Genomic DNA, 17181 nt, shown 5'->3' on the forward strand with positions numbered 1-17181 from the left:
AAAAAAAAGATGAGGAAAAAAAAAACGCTCTGGAAACGGTAACGACTTGAAATATGTTTTAAAATCAATATATTACTAAATTTAATAAAACCAGAGCCGGACATGATCTGTTCTTAGCAGATGTACCCAAGAGGGTGTGTTGAGGGTTGTGTTTAGCTCGTAAGTTTCTTGTAGAGCGCTCGCCGAGCGGCTTAAGCACTCGAGGAAACCTCCAACGAAACGGTTGATAAGGAACGGCTGGCTTGGCAAGCGATAGCAAGCTTATCGGCAACGGAACCACACACTGTGGCAACATATTACGAACGACTTTTAAAAAACGGTTTAACAAGTGGCGTTTGTGACGTTTTTAATGTTTCTTCAACGAACGTTAAATAGAAAAAGATGAAAAAGTTTATTTTATAATTTTAATGTGGGCACGTGACGAGCGTTGACCAATGAGCGTGCGGTTTTGCAGCAGCACATGGTTGTGCTGGTTGAGGCCTTGGGCCTACACGGTTAATTTTACATTTCAAGGATTTTAATTTTACCAAAACGGGACGTCAGCTTCGGCATTCGGAACGGAAAGATACAAGAGAAAGCGAAGACGTCTTTCCTATCGTGTCATTTCCCTCGTGGTTGCTTGTCCGCTCACGGTGACCGACCCGATCATGGGTAACGTGTTGGCCGCTGCGCCGCCTGTGCCTCCCCCGTTCCCAATGACCGGAATGCCCGTTGTGCCGGGCGCCGTGACCCCGACCCCCGGAGCCGGGACGGGCAAGGACACGGCGGGTCACAACCCGGGATCGTTCGATGAGCTGCATCGGAAATGCAAAGGTGAAGGACGACCCGGCGGCCTTGGCAGAACGATGTCTCGTAACTAGCATCGCTTTAACATGGTGCGGAGTGTTCAACTGTACAAGAGGAACCGGACGGCTTTGTATGTAAAAAACAGGGAGTCTTGGTTTACGTTTCACGGTGGGGTTATGGGGGTTGGGAGAGGGGTTGGGGTTGGGGTTAAAAGGGTTTGGAGAGGGGTTGAGGTTGGGGTTAAAGGGGTTTGGAGAGAGGTTGGGGTTATGGGGGTTGGGAGAGGGGTTGAGGTTGGGGTTAAAGGGGTTTGGAGAGGGGTTGAAGTTGGTGTTATAGGGGTCTGGAGAGGGGTTGAAGTTGGGGTTACAGGGGTTGAGAAAGGGGTTAGAGTGGGGGTTATAGGGGTTTAGAGAGGGGCTGGGGTTGGGCTTTTAGGGGTTTGAAAAGGGGTTAAAGTTGGCGTTATAGGGGTTTAGCAAGGGGTTGAAGTTAAGGTTATAGGGGTTTGGAAAGGGGTTGAGGTTGGGGTTTGAGAGAATTTATTTTCCATGCTCGTGTTAGGTCAAGGTGACATTGCATTCTGATGGCTTCATCGAGATCTCATTCATTGACACACCATGGTGTCATCGTTCTCCCATTACTTTGCAGAGGTTTTCCCAGTTCAGATGGAAGGTGTTCGACTCCTCATCAATAAAGGGCTTAGTAACCATTTTCAGGTAGGTGTGTCCACGCACGTCCCCGTTTCCTCCACACACGCACGTCCCCGTTCCCCCCCCCCCCGCGCACGCACGTCCCCGTTCCCCCCCCCCGCGCACGCACGTCCCCGTTCCCCCCGCGCACGCACGTCCCCGTTCCCCCCGCGCACGCACATCCCCGTTCCCCCCCGCGCACGCACGTCCCCGTTCCCCCCGCGCACGCACGTCCCCGTTCCCCCCGCGCACGCACGTCCCCGTTCCCCCCGCGCACGCACGTCCCCGTTCCCCCGCGCACGCACGTCCCCGTTCCCCCGCGCACGCACGTCCCCGTTCCCCCCCCGCGCACGCACGTCCCCGTCCCCCCCCCCGCGCACGCACGTCCCCGTTCCCCCCCCCCTCTTGCTGTTTTCCATGCCATGACTCGTCCTTGTTCTAGGTTAGCCACACAGTCAACCTCAGCACCATTGGAATTTCTAACTACCACTTTGGAGCTACATACGTTGGAGTGAAGCAGATCAGCCCCACGGAGGTGAGTCAATGTGCTCCGATTATATTATTCATTTGAAGCGTCGTTGATATGAACTTTGTCAAAATGTATTCGGATCGGTGGAGCATAGTCGGACATGTTTTTAATATCTTATTGCCTCGGCCTAATTTATGTTTTTGGGGTTATTTTCCATTGATAGCAAATACTTTCCTGTACCTCCACTGTGCAAGTATTCACCTTTGCACACACCGTGCACTCATTGACTCTTTTTGCAGTGCTTCCCGGTTTGCATCAGTGATATCGATAATAGTGGAAGTATGAATGGACAAGTCATTCATCAACTGACTGACGGAGTACGAGTAAAGGCTGCTTTCCAGGTACTGTGCGTGCGTGCGTGCGTGCGTGCGCGATATTTGTTTAAATAATTTACCGACCGGTGTTTGTGTCTTTGGCGTGTTACTCCTACTCATTTCTGAGCGATTACATCCAGACTTGCTGCATAAGATCAGCATGATCCCAATTAGTGCATGGGGGAGGGGGGGGGAGAGGAGGGGAGGATGCAAATTCTCTCTGTAATTGTGTATAGTGTCGCGTTACCCCAGGCGGAAGAGGGTATTACAAGTCTTCATCCTTTACAGTGTCATGAAATGTTTGGAATTACGCAGCTCGAGGTATTTTTGAGAGGTGTTTTGAACAACACGTTTGAATCAGGGCCTACTCCCCATCCCCCCAAGCCACTCCCATAGGGAGCGGGTGCTTCTTGTATGTATTATATCTCAAGTAAAATATGTGCAACATGTCACATACAAGTTTGCGTTGTAGATGCGTTCCAGAAGAAAATATGTTAAGCGGGGTCTAATTTCTCATAGACTTGCATGTATTAATGGGGGCGGATGCGTTCTGTCGACATAATTGCAATTATAACTTCCATTCGCATCGTCAATAGCATAATACGGATTGATATGCAGTATATAGATGCTAAAATAATACTGTTGTGGTTACCAAATTCGCAAACCACCATTCAGGTCCCTTAGGTGAGGTATCTCGGTAAGTACATGTGTAGTGAGGCCCAAACCCGTTGTCTAGTGGGAATACATGTCATTTATGCGTGCTGCGACTCTTCAGGATAGCCGTTTTTCTTTTACTATCTTTAATTTGGACCAACCGCCATTGTTACCACCACCAACCACCGCTTCACCACAACCGCCACGACCTTCACGTCACACCTCGCAACCGTCGCATCGCCACCGTTCTTGCGCCGCCTGTGGGTACCGGTGTTGGACTCGTGCAGGGCGCGCGCCGAACAGCGTGTACAAAATCACGGATTTTGTGCTTCAAAAACGGATCAAAAACGACACACGCCCACTTTTTGCCGTCCAATCGGTGAGCGAGGGGCGAATTGGCCCCGCCCCCAGGGCGTTGGAGGGCGATCGATATATGCAAATTTATGGATCAAAAAGCATTCACGCCCACTTTTTCTCGGGCCAATGGGGAGCGAGGTGAAGGGTCAAAGATGAGAGGGCGAAGCCACGGGGCTGATAAAAAGCGACCGTGTTCGTCAGTACAGAGTAGGAGAGTAGTAGAGTCGAGAGGGAACAGAGAGTCAAGACTTCGCGGGCGGTGGAGTTGGCAAGAAGGAGCTGGTCGTCGTGTGCGTTGGAGGGGACGGAGCTGTGGAGAGGCGGCGAGGGCAGACGAGGGGGTGCTCGCGTCGTGCAGGGAGCTGCACCCCAGGGAGGCCGACAGCGCGACCTGGCCGAGGTGGAGACGCTCGTCGCGGGGCAATAAAAATCCTCTATACCCCGAGCATCAGCAACCCCCTCCTGTTTCCCCCCGCGCTGAGATAGTGCGACCAAGGGGGCCCCTTTCCCACCCCCTACCAGACACTGCCCGCGAGGCCCGCGGAGTTGAGGCACCATCGCCGCTCCGCGTCTCATCACCAGACGGGTAGGCCCGACCCGGTCTCGGCCTCAGGCCCGCCTCATCCTTGAGGGTATTCTTTCCTTGGTTTTGGGTATGTGTTGTCGGCGCCGTCTGTGAAGTAAAATTGTATCAGTGTTGCCGTGTGCTCGCGTAATCGGTAGTCGATCTGCATTGTCGCATTTGCTTTTTGTGTAAATTGAATTGTGTTTTTCTTTTCTGTGTGCTTTTGGTGGAATTTAATATGTGTGCTTTCCGTTCATCGCGAATAAATGTGCTTTGTGTTGAACTGTTTCCCGCTTCGCTTCGTCATTTCTCTCATTGAATCCTCATCTTGCTTCACGTAAAGGGTTGGTAGTGGGCTGAATACGCCCGATAATTAATCGAACCGTCGAGGTCGACGAATAACACCGCTCGGTTATCCCGATAGTACGGAACGGGTCGCTTAAGTGGCCCGTGTCCGAAGTCGACCTGCGGCGAGGTGCGATCGCCCGGTCTACCCTCCGCGTGGGTACTTAGGTAGGTCGAATTTGGCGAGCAACCTATCCCACGCGGGGGCCGATTGGCTCGATCACGGTGAGACCGAAAGGTCCACCCGTGACTGGTTCCCGGCGTTAGTCCGAGAGGGTCACGACTGGATTGTCCGTCCGGTGGGCGACGTGCCGCGATTCGAGTTACGTGGCCGTCGGCACGCCGGCGGGCGCGAATCCGCAACAATACATACTGTGTCTGAAAAACATTCCACAGGTCATAAATAAATGAACAAAAACAAAGTTAATTTAACACTCACTAGTCTTATCACTCAGCAGTGTTGATGCCATTGAATGCCTTCGCTCCGATGTGGTATCGGTGGGGTTGGTTGGGTATGCTAGGGGTGAGGGAGAGGTAGTGGGGATATCCGTGTCACCCTCAGTCGTGTGCAGGTTCAGCCTGTTTTCTCTTGAAGAATGAGTCAAGAGAAAGTTGTCTGGTCATCTTCTTCTCCTTGTATAGCTCTCTTGTAAAATCTCCTTCCGCATTGCCTCCAAGCAAGAGAGTAAGGCGATGTTTGGTGGCCTTGAATCACGACGCACTCTTTTCTTCGCTTGCAGTAAAGGTGCAGGATGGCATCCGCTTCCAGAAAAGCCCCGTTTCATCCCCGTTGAAAACAAGCTGTGTGGGGTAATTGCGGTGTTCTGTTATCGCCTGCAAGTTGGTGGAGAACTCATCCACTCGCAGTCTCGCAAGTCATCTTGACACTGTGCAGGTTTCTGCGACGCTCAAAACGTTCGAACCAACCTCGGCTCACTGTAAAATTCTCCACCATCGAACTCTCGCTTTCTTGTTGTTTAAATTTTTAGATTCTAGTGGAGGATCTCTAAGTCTTACTCAAGTTGTTGTTCTTCATCTTCTTCTTGTGGACTTTTTTGTTTCACAGTTTTCATCGAAACTTCCTGAAACTTGGCATATACATGTAAGCATACCCTGCGCAGACAGTAACCATCTCCGATTTTGAAAATTCCTCCTAGAAAAAAAAGTTATGACGTCAAAATATCTCCGCTAATGGAACCCGCCGAAAAAATTTATCTCCGAAACTCGGCAAGCTTTTTGAATTCTGTTTGCGGGAATCGAACAGAGCATTAGCAGAGATGAATTACCGCACATATGATGCATCACTATGACGTCGTATCAATTTTTATGACGTCATTCCTATTTTTGACATTTTTTGTTTCACAACCCAGAGTTTTCATCGGATCTTCGTGAAAGTTGCCATGTATATGCAGAAAACCCACGCGCAGGCAGTAACCGTCTCCGATTTTGGAAATTCTTCCGAGAAAAAAAAGTTGACGTCATAATATCGCCGCTAATGGAAATCGCCTATACCATTATCTCCAAAACTCGGCAAGCTGTTTGAATTTTGTTTGCTGGAATCAAGCCGGGCATAAGCACAGATAATTTATCGCAAACCTGATACATCACAATATCATATTTGTTTTTATGACGTCATCATTAAGAGGATGAGGATCTTGGCCCATTTGAGCTTGTTCAAACAAACTTTTATCCTTTTCCATAATAACCAGCTCAGGGGCATATTCGGCTCGTTTTGGTCCTCAATCGACACGGACAACAGTCTCTCCATTCGCACCATCGCACTGCTTCTACTACGTGGCACCTGAGTTGCAGTCAAAGGCGTCGCATTTTGGTCACGAGCTCTAATTTTGTCCGCAAGTTCAAAAATCGTTCTCACCGTGGTCGGAGCAAGTGCCATATCATGTGCAATATCCATGGCCCGATCACCTGAATTAAAGCGCCTTATCACCTTCATTCTTTTACGAGACACTTTGCTTTCAGACGCAACATTTACATTAGCTGGGAGTTTTGACGCCATATTTAACACTGTAATCACTTTGTAACAGAAAAAAGCAAGCACGATAACGCCATGACACAGAGAGGGATGGCGGGAGATGAACGGAATTAGAGCGCCGGATGGAGCGTCATTCGAATGGTGCGATGCGGTTATTTTTATTTATTTTGCATTGCATGATGTATTTGTGTCGCTCAGATGTGTTTGCTTTACTCAGATGTATTTGTGCACCATTTTTAGCGTTTTTGTAAAATGCCAATCGTCAAGTATCCCAGAAGTAACATTCCTGAAAAGTGTTTCTTTGCCCCGAGAGCTGGACTCCACTGCTTTACATATTCATTATAAAATATGACTTGAGGGCACCAAGAACAAGCAATCTGATTTGCAGTGCAGATACTTTTGTCCTCAGGTCATGTGGTGCATGTAATACTTGAGAGATACAATTTAAAAGCATTCATGATACACGTGTCAAAAACATGTTTTATACTGAATGCAGTAATGTATTTCAAGCAACGCCATAACGAAACGATGTTAATCGGGGCGACTTTATGCGGGGTCTCACTGTATAACGTGTATATATAATGTGCAATATGTCATGTACAAGGTCCGTCGAAAAAGTAACGGGATTGACTTCACAGAAATTTTATTCCAAAAAATATATTGAAATCACATCTTGTCCCCTTCAAAATAGTTTCCCTCCAGTCTCACACACTTGTCCATCCTCTTCTTCCACGCTTCGATGCATTCCCGGAAGGCTTCTTCTGGAATCCTCCGGGGCTCCGTCGTCACGGCCCTTTTAATGCCCTCCACATCAGGAAATCGGGTCCCCTTGATCACCCCCTTGAGCTTGGGGAAGAGGAAAAAATCACAAGGGGCCAAGTCTGGCGAATACGGGGGTTGCTCCAGAGTTGGCACGTTCCTCTCCGCAAGAAACTGTCGGATGCTCAAGGCACTGTGAGCAGGGGCGTTGTCATGGTGGAGCACCCAGACGTTGTTCTCCCACAGATCCCTCCTCTTGTCCCGGACTGATCTAATGAGGCGCCGGAGGATCTCATTGTACACGTATTGATTCACTGTTTGACCCTGTGGTAGAAACTTGAAGTGGACGATGCCCTTCATCTCAAAAAACGCGATGAGCATCACCTTGACCTTTGACTTCGACATCCTTTCTTTGGTCTTGGTGATGCCGGACTTTTCCACTGACGACTCTGCTCTTTGGTCTCGGGATCGTATTCGATTATCCACGATTCATTGCCAGTAATGACACTCCCGAGTGGGTCTTGATCTTCCTCGAGGTGCTCGATAATGTCTTAACAGACGGTGACTCTTTGCTGTTTCTGGTCCTCGGACAACAGCTTGGGGACCATGTTTGCGCACACCTTGCGCATTTCGAGATTTTCAGTGATGATGCTCCAGAACAGTGTCTTTGTTGATGGAAAGTTCCTCAGCAAACATCCACACCGTGAGTCGACGATCTGCGCACACCATCTGCTTCACATGCTTGATGTTGTCCGCTGTTCTGCTCGTTGAAGGTCTTCCAGACTGTGGTTTGTCTTCAACCTCCTCCTGTCCCTCTTTGAACCTCTTGTGCCATTCAAATGCACCTGTACGTGACATCGTTTCTTCCCAGTAGAATTGCTGCAGAATTGTGAAGGATTCGGAAGGTGTTTTTCCAAGCTTGGCAAGAAACTTCAGATTGGCTCTCTGCTCACGAATCATAGTGCGACAACTCAGACTAGATAACGTGTAAAGCACGAGCTGTAAAAAAAATCACACAAATGAGAACAGTCAACTATCACCAATTAAATATATATATATATATATATATATATATATATATATATATATATATATATATATATATATATATATATATATATATATATATATATATATCAGGTCAGGTATGGGAGCATGTGCCAGAACAGCGCGTCGCTGCGTCCACTTTCCGCCGGTACTCCAGGGGCCTCCGTCTGGCCATCCCCCAGGCAGATGCCAGGCCCATCCCCATCTCCTTGAGATGATGGTCAACCTGCTGCAACCACGAGGCACGTGGTCGGCCCACTGGCCTCCTCCACGCATGAGACTCCCTCGCTGAGAGAATCTGGTGAGCAGGATCAGCCACATGTCCATACAGCCGCAACAGACGCTCACGGACTATGCAGGTAACAAATCTCATCCGAGTCTCTCTCAGCAACCGCTCGTTGGACACAAAATCCGACCAGCGATAGCCTAGGATTCTCCGAAGAGACCTGGTACCAAAGCAATTAAGTCTCCGTCTCAGATCCTTGGTCAGAGTCCAAGTCTCGCATCCATAGAGCAAGACTGGAAGTACCAAGGACCTGAAGACTCGGACTTTCGTCCTCCCGCACAGGTACCGGCAGCGCCACACCCCATGATCCAGTGAATCCATGACTCCCGAGGCCCGACCCAGACGTCTATTGACCTCTGACTCACAGCCAGCAGAGACATGAATATCACTGCCAAGGTAAGTGAATCTCTCCACGACCTCAACATCCTCACCACAAACAGACACAGACAGGACAGCAGCATCCAAGATGTCACCGAAAGCCTCGATCTTAGTTTTGACCCAAAAACCCGTAATCCCAGCGGCTCCGACTCCTCATTCAGCACCTCGGGGCCCCCAAAAGGATGTCTAAAGTCTCCGCAAAGATGACTGCATCATCTGCAAAATCAAGGTCTGAGATCTTGACATTCCCAAACGATGCACCGCAACTTGATCTCTCCGACATCCTCCCTAAAATACAGACCATACAAGTGCTGAAAAGTGTGGGGGCCAGTACACATCCCTGACGAACTCCAGTAACAACTGGAAATAAGTCAGAGGTGGTACCACCACACTTCACAGCACTCTCAGTACCAGAGTGGAGTTCAGACATCAGATCGATGAGTTTTGGTGGCACCCCACGAAGACCAAGAATCCTCCAGAGGACATCCCGATTCACTGAATCGAACGCTTTACAGAGATCAACATAGGCTGCAAGCAGCCCCTGCCGAAACTCTCGTCTGCGTTCGGTGAGGACACGAAGGGCAAGGATACAGTCAATCGTTGACCTCTTTGGTGTAAAGCCTGACTGCTCTGGACGCTGGTGCTCAAGCAGATGGTGGCGAACCCTATCAAGAATTATCCGAGCAAAGACCTTGCCCGGCACTGAGAGCAGCGTCACCCCTCGGTAGTTGTTGCAGTCTTGGCGATCACCCTTCCCTTTCCAGAGAGGGACAACAAGACCCCTCTTCCAGTCAGTTGGGATGATGCCTGTGTTCCAAGGAGAGCAAAAAACTGCATGCAACGACACGAGTGCAGCATTTCCACCAGCCTTGAGAATTTCATCACGGATGCCACAGATCCCTGGAGCTTTGCCCCGTTTCAACTGGTTCACCGCAGCCCGTGTTTCCACAAGCGAAGGTGGACCACAGTTGATTCGAGGGTCAGCAACAGGGATTGTAACACCCTTGACGTCCAACTCGACAGTTGGGGGATCAGCCTGGTACAACCGCTCAAAGTAACCGGCCCAGCGGGCCTTCACTTCAGACTCCTCTGTCAAGAGCCTACCACTCTCTGCTCGAACTGCAGTGCTCCGAGGGATGGGCTTGGATGAACGTAATGCGCGAATTCCCCTGTAAGCGGGACGAGAATCACCTGTCCACAGGTGATGCTCTACCCCCTCACAGATTCCTCGCACATAGGCCTCCTTGTCCACGCTCAGTGCACGTACAGTTTTACGCCTCAGCTCCCTGAACAGCTCAGCTCTGCCATTCAGCCTGGCCCTGCGACTCTGGTCAATGGTATCCAGTGTCCCTTGAGAGACAAAATTCTTCTTTGCCCTGCGGTGAGCTCCAAGACATCCACCGGCAACATCAAGGACGGTGGTCTTGAAGGCGCTCCACAACTCTTCAGGACCCCCCAAAGCACCCAGACCCCCCCAAGTGTCCACTCAGCCTGTTCGCAAACTCCTTAGCTACTCTCTCATCCCTGAGCTTGCCAACATCCAGCCTAGGCTGGGATGGTACCATTCTCCAGGATTTAAGGTGCAGCTTTAGAGTTGCTACAACAAGCCTGTGGTCAGTATTGAGGAACTGAGCACTCCGGTAGACCCTGCAGTTCTGGATCATCCTCCAACGACCGTCAATGAGGACATGGTCAATCTCCTTTGCCACACCGCCAGCATTGGAATACCAAGTCCAGCGATGAGCTTGTGGGCACTGAAACCATGAACCAGCCACCCTAAGTCCATGACTTCTTGCAAAGTCAAGGAACTTAGTGTTATTCTGGTTCATAGTTCCTGACCCATGGGGACCAACACACGTCTCATAACCATCCCTATCAGTTCCAGTCGATGCATTGAAATCCCCCAAGACTAGAAGTGTATCTCGTCTGGGGCACTGTTCAACCACAGACTCAAGCGTGGCGTGGAATGCATCCTTCACGGTGAGATCATTCGCCTCAGTCGGAGCATAAACAGAGACCAGGGAAATGACACCGAAGGAGTGACGAATCCTTAATCTCATAATACGCTCGTTGACCGGTGTTACCTCAATTATCATTGGGGTCAGCTTATTGGACACAGCGACCAGACCAATAGTAGGTGTAACCACCCACCATTTTTTCGCCGCAATCCGGTCTCCGAACCTCAGAGAGAGCTGCAATCCCGATGTCCAAACGCTTGAGCTCAGATGATAACAGAGACAGGTGATCATCCTCTCTTAGGGATAGGACATTCCAGGCACCCACCCGAAGGGACCGCCTCAGGTTAACCCAAGGAGACCGCCGTCTGGTGGACGACACCTCAGCACCACTCCGACACACTCTGTCAGAGAGAGCACCACCCCGTGGTTTCCCTCCTATCATCAAAGATTGGGGGTCCCGTAGGCTTTGCCCCAATCCCGTCATCCGGTGAGCTGCCCTGCGAAGGGAAGCTGCACAGGAGGTACTCCCACGGAGTGGGTTTTCAGATTTTTTTGCGTTTTTGCGTTTTGCGGAATGAAGGGTTTTACGGTGGCCGGAGTGCAAATCCTGCCACCAACCTCCTAATAAGAAGTAACCCAACTGCAGGAGGACGTCCGCAGACATAGTTGGGCACAAGATATGGATGGCCGTTGGCTCACAAGGAGCTCCTCCGCCCTTTGACAGGTTTTGTTTTTAATCCTGCTGGGTGTCCATATCCAAACACCCTCCTCACCAGAAAACCTGGTGGGCGAGACGGTTTAGTCGCCGACAACCCGACCATGGAACAGGTTAGTACAGGTTTACATGGTACCTGTAGCACGTCACAGATCGAACCTGACCTGACAAATATATATATATATATATATATATATATATATATATATATATATATATATATATATATATATATATATATATATTTTGCTGGAATGTTTCAAAAGACGTGACGCAACCCATTCATTCAAGTTGTGTAAGTGGAGCACACAGCAGGCTCAGTCTCGTTACTTTTTAGATGGACCTCGTATATGTCACGCATAACGTGCATGCAAACCACGACCCATACACCTGCCACCGCCGCCACTACCACCGCAAGTCCCCATGGCCGAACGGAGCCCTCTCTGGTCTTGAAGGATCCAACTTAACCACAGCAAGGAACCACACGACTCATGGGCCATGATGCCCCCCCCCCCGGCCCCACATTGGTGCTTCACCTCCACCATCCCCGAAGTGGCGGCGATGTTAATGCTCACGACCTCGCCGACTATGAAGATCAACCTTCCGTTTAGCCTATGGTGTACGCCCGGTTTCTGTCTATTCCGTCGTGGTCCCATCCTTCACCGGTCTCCGGTCTCACCCCTCCTTAAATGGGACAGAATTGGCACAAACCCAACAAGCCACCAGGCAAGGCAGGGGTGCCAGTCCGTGACCTTATATGCACCTCGATCGGCTTCATCTCCAGGCACCATGTGCGTGTCCTCCCCTCCACCGACCCATCAAAAAACTGGCGTCCACTACTTGGTTCTCTTTCACATGGAAGTTGATGTATTCAGCACAATCCTCTCGATACCACAAAACTCAGTCTCTCTCGTCCCCAACAGCCAGAAATTTGCAAGAGGGAGTGGCAGCATGGCAACATGGGGTCAAAAAGTCCCACCAAGCTGCAGGATCAGGCTGCGTCACAGATGCATGTGAAAAAACGAGATGTGTGTTGAACCCCATGCACATGAAGCAAAAAGCAGGGTTAAGCAAATAGTTCACATCCGTCTGTCTATAAGTGTCAGTTTATGTTTGAGGAACAACTTGACTTCAATTGAATGTTACATTTTCAACACGAATCGTAACATGAGTCTGAGAACGAACAAGCAGTTTAGAAGAACTTTGGCTTTGAATTTGGCAAATTGTATGGAATCTTGTCCCCTAAAGTGTGCATGTACAGAAGGGAGTGAGTCAAACAAGATTGAAAATCAATCCAAACAGGAAAATTACTGTTTTTAAGGACCTCACAAAGGACACATACACCAGGCACGAAGAACTCGTGTAACGAACGTGTTAAATCAGGTGGTGTGCATCAAAACGCTGCATCAACAGTAGTAAACTTCTGGAAGTTTTTTTGGACTCCGCACATTTGCGGGTCATAAAGTGTGACCTGCTTTCAACATGAATGCTTCACGTATCCGTGGTTTAAAATATATATATTTATTTACATAGATGTATATATATATCTTTCTCTCACAGACCCAGAAGTCGAGGTTTGTGACGTGGCAGGTTGACACCGAGTATCGAGCCCCAAGCTACACTGCTGCCATTGCTTTAGGAAACCCGGACGTGCTGTTGGGATCGGGTGAGAGCTGCGGCAGGGGTTATGGGGAAGGGAGTATTTATACTACTTGGTCAAAGATTGTATTTGTACCTACCTTCGGGTTTAGTGGTGCCATTTGTTTGTTCTTTTCTCTCTTTCTGCATTCGCATTCTCACTTTTCTTCAACTTCGACACATTTTCATAAATCCATTTTAAAAATAAAAAAGTCTCAATTGCTTGGTTACCCCAGAATACTGTGTTTGGTACCATGCCTGTCTTCCTCTAAGGTTTCATGTTCCCACCTTTGCCCGGGTTTACCAAACCACTGCCTTGTTTTCTCCGTTTTCCCACACTCGCCACCCTCTCCCTTTTTTTTTTTGTAGCTGTTTTGGTTTCACATTATCTTCAGGCGCTCTCCCCATCGCTGTCCCTCGGTGGGGAGCTCGTCTACCATCGTCGTCCCGGAGAAGAGGGGGCCATGTCCACAATCGTCGCCAGATACGCCGGTACTGGAGCGTATGAGTGGATAGTCGATCGTTGAGAAACGGTGTATGCTCGCTCGGCTTTTGTTGGTCTACCCACTCTGCATTTAGGTCAAGTATATTGAACCGGATCAAAACCGCCTTCCCATCAGATTTTGTAGCTTGCGTGTGCACAAGTTAAACGGGTGTACCAACACAAAAAACTACCTCATTGTGCTTCAGGTCGCTGTAAATCCTTTATTTATTTCAAAATCATCACCTTTGCTTGGCATTATGATATGTTCGAATTGATTGATTTGTTTGCACGAGCAGGATGGCTGGGAAAACCCTTCTCGGCCCACGACTCCATAATCATAAGGAAGCTGATTTGTAATATCGTCTACCACCAAAGGTGGTGCTATTTCCACCACATTTCAATGTTGGAGTTTCGGTGATGCCCACGTTTTGCTCCATTCTAGTAAAAAGATGTACAAATTCAGCTTGATCGGATCCAACTCTGGAATTCGAACAATGATGGGGAATAAAAAGGATGTCAGACATTTGGCTTACACTTTTGTATTGACACGTCAGCCACACGTGGTTAACATGTCGATCCACCGCCTCAGATGTCCCCCCCCCAAATTGCTTCCATGGATGATCAATGCCAGGCAGACGCACTCATTATGTCTGTACATTTGTTGTCTTTGTGGAATGATTGTACAAAACTGTGCAATACAATGTGGTGCCTCCCTTCATTTGTATGTTGTCTGTGTAGTAAACAACTGGGTGGCGACCATGAACATTGGAGCCAGCGGAGTGCATGCTAGCTACCATCACAAGGCCAGCGAACAGGTGACCACTTTGTTCTGTCTGATCGTTGCTTGTTCTCGTCCGATTCTGCCATTGTTTTACCAAATGCCTCACAGCTGCTTAATCGTTTGTAGCATCCTCCTGACGGGTTTCCTTTTCACACGCAAAGATAGGCAAGCATCGTTTGTCTTTTGACTGAAGGACATGTGAAATAATTTAAAGGTTTGTGGTCAGGGAGCTATTGCTGGCATTGGCAAAAAGGACGTGGAAGCATTTCCACACACATTGATGACGTACACGTTCCGTTCAATAACTATATGCAGATCCAGGTCGGCGTGGAGCTGGAAGCGAATGCTCGTCTCCAGGAAACTTTGTGCACCCTGGGTTACCAGGTTGACTTGCCCCGAACGAACATGGTGTTCCGAGGTACTGTTGCTTTTGAACAGGGCATCCGAGCGTCGTCGTTTTGTTTTGTTTTCCACCCGGGAATCCGGCTCCATTTCCAGCAATGGTGTGAGTGACTGCTCTGTGCCTCCGACCAGGTTCTGTGGACAGTAACTGGACAGTGAGCAGTGTCCTGGAGAAGAAGCTTCCTCCTCTTCCTTTGACTCTCGCCCTCGCGGCCACCATTAATCACCGCAAACACAAGTTCCAGTGTGGATTTGGACTCACTATAGGCTGAGGGGCTCGAATGGAAGACGGAGCCGAGTGGGGTGGACAGAGCAGGGATGTGCAGAGATGTACAGAGAGATATAGAGGGGAATATACAGAGAGGTTTGAGAGATTGAGATGTCCGAGTGCAAGAATTGTGTGATTTGGGGCTTTGCTGCCAGTAAAAGAGTAATCAACGAGTGGGGATGCATGGATGATAAATGAGTCGAGTACATTTGGGTTGGGTTGGGGGAGAGTTGGGTTAAATTAGGGGGCAAAAAAAAAAAAAGAGAGAAAATATTGTGCTTTGGGCCTTCATTGTTCAAGCTCTACCTCAAACCCAACCTCCTGCTGTGGACCCACACCACCCCACATTCCATCTCCAAGGTGTTTTTGTTTTTTTTTTAATTATAATATAAAAAAAAATTAATGTTATTTTGTTTGATTTCTATTAAACTGTTTTTCTTTTGTTTCATTTTACCTGGTGCCTGTTTTTGTAAAGTTAAGAATCGGTCACGTGGTCAGCACACGTCATCCCGATAACAGAGAGCAAACTGGCTGTGTCGTTTATCTTGGCTTCTTGTTCGTTGGTTGGTTTGCTGCATATTGACACTGAACTGGTTTCTCTGCCATTGCAAAACCAGAGAGAGAAACTTGATGGAATGCTTCACATTGTAAGTTGACATTAAGGGTGCAACCTGGCCAGGTTGCAGGGTCCAGAGTTTGGCTAAAATCTCAAAGCCACATACCCTGAGATTTCAACTGAAATATTTGGACCTGGCCCTTCGGCCCCCATCGTGGGATCGACGGGACGGTCCTTCTGAGCACTCTCATGGGATCGGAGGGCTGGGACCTGCGGGGGCTCCTCGGAGGATTGGCACGCTGTCCCCTCTGCGGTGTCCAAATCGGGGCTGCTTGGTGCCCTCCTGAGATCGCTGCAGCAACAACCTCATCGTTCGCTGGATTATATTATCACCTGTCGTGCTCCCCAACTCCCCAAACCATTGTTTTTCACTTGAATTGCATTCATCACAAGTTCATAAGGAAGGCAACCGCTGAGCATGTTTCAGATCGGGTTGATGGTCTTTTCATCAACGTTTCACTGTCCAATTTCACCAACCTGTTGGAATGATCACTGGTTAGAATATCTGGGAATGTGTTTGTGGGGGTCGGTGTGCGCCGGGTGTGCTGTGGTCGACCAGTCGCATGAATGGTGCGTCTACACAATTTGCGGTGGGATTCGTGAAGCTTCACGTTCGTTGATTACAATGGAACTCGTGACTGGTAGTTAAATATTAAATACCTGGTTAGTTTTACTCGTCCTGGTAAAGTTTATTTTTCTTCTGTTACAAAGTACTCACAATTGTTGCCCATGTTCTCTTTTTACCAATCATTTGACCCTGTAATTACACGTTTGTCACGTTCCCATGAGGTTCTCCTTAACCGTGTATCTTGTGTCTGTATTCATCAGTTTCGTTGATTATGACACCGATCCAAGACACACCAGTCATGTGACTTGTCCGTGCATTGGCGAGTCTGTATTTCTGTCTCTGTGTTGGCAGATCAACACACGTACCTGTGTCGTTCAAAATAAAACGAAAACTTTGTTTACAGTTTGGTTGTGCTCCTTCCTCCCTGTTCGCAAACTTTAAAATGTGTTCTTGTGGTTGAACGACTCCCTCCTCCCCCCCACCCCCCGCCATCCTCAATAGTGCGTGTAGTCCGGACTCTAACCCCCATGACATCAACCCCTCCACGTCGTCCCAAACTTTGTCCCCATTACGACGATGTGGACATTGACCCGTCGGTGAAGAGCTCGTGTTGTGAGCAAATCCAAACACTTATCCTGAGTTCAGAGTGTGGAGGAAAATGGGTCTTCAGAAGATTTAATGAGTTTAATACAAGGGTGAGGAGTTCACAAGAAAAACCATGAGGGGGGGGGGGGTAGAAAATCCACGTTGGGTTTCAGAAACCATGTGGTGGACACTTTAGAAACTGCATGCTTTTTATTTTTTTCAAGAAATGTTATGGGAGGGTTTTTTGGGGGTTTTTTTGGAAACCATCACGACGGGGGGGGGGGGGGTAAACAAAACCACTTAGGTTTTTTATTTATTTATATTTTTAATAATAACCACATTGTCAGGTTTTATATAGCGCTAATGGGGATTTTTAGAAAATGCTGACGGGGGTGGAGGGGGGTTCAGAAAGCGCTCATGTTGTTTCTTTGAAACATGTTGGGGGGGGGGCAGTGTTTAGA

The 17181-nt window shown here is 48.7% G+C and overlaps 1 protein-coding gene across 2 annotated transcripts; it reads left to right on the forward strand.

The window, feature by feature from the left end:
* Nucleotides 1–139: 139 nt before the first annotated feature.
* TOMM40 (translocase of outer mitochondrial membrane 40) lies at nucleotides 140–15399 on the forward strand. 2 transcript variants are annotated; one of them, XM_085859900.1, is made up of 9 exons: nucleotides 140–813; nucleotides 1438–1505; nucleotides 1921–2013; nucleotides 2247–2348; nucleotides 12939–13044; nucleotides 13386–13508; nucleotides 14239–14315; nucleotides 14597–14699; nucleotides 14816–15399. In XM_085859900.1, the coding sequence occupies exons 1-9, from the start codon at nucleotides 648–650 to the stop codon at nucleotides 14953–14955; spliced, it is 978 nt and encodes a 325-aa protein (XP_085716026.1). In that variant the 5' UTR covers nucleotides 140–647; the 3' UTR covers nucleotides 14956–15399. The 2 variants fall into 2 exon arrangements, with proteins under 2 accessions (XP_085716026.1, XP_085716027.1); XM_085859901.1 differs by having other exon boundaries at nucleotides 682–875.
* The last annotated feature ends 1782 nt before the right edge of the window (nucleotides 15400–17181 follow it).

The sequence above is a fragment of the Eptatretus burgeri genome, chromosome 16, assembly GCF_056783735.1.
Source record: "Eptatretus burgeri isolate ZD-2024b chromosome 16, Ebu_testis_v1, whole genome shotgun sequence".
Classification (NCBI taxonomy): domain Eukaryota; kingdom Metazoa; phylum Chordata; class Myxini; order Myxiniformes; family Myxinidae; genus Eptatretus; species Eptatretus burgeri.

Excerpts from the sequence above, each read along its gene's own strand:
- TOMM40 (XM_085859900.1), top strand. The coding sequence starts at position 648 with ATGGGTAACGTGTTGGCCGCTGCGCCGCCTGTGCCTCCCCCGTTCCCA. Across the intron at positions 13,509-14,238 it reads AATCGTCGCCAGATACGCCG|TAAACAACTGGGTGGCGACC; the intron begins GTACTGGAGCGT and ends TTGTCTGTGTAG. Across the intron at positions 14,316-14,596 it reads ATCACAAGGCCAGCGAACAG|ATCCAGGTCGGCGTGGAGCT; the intron begins GTGACCACTTTG and ends AACTATATGCAG.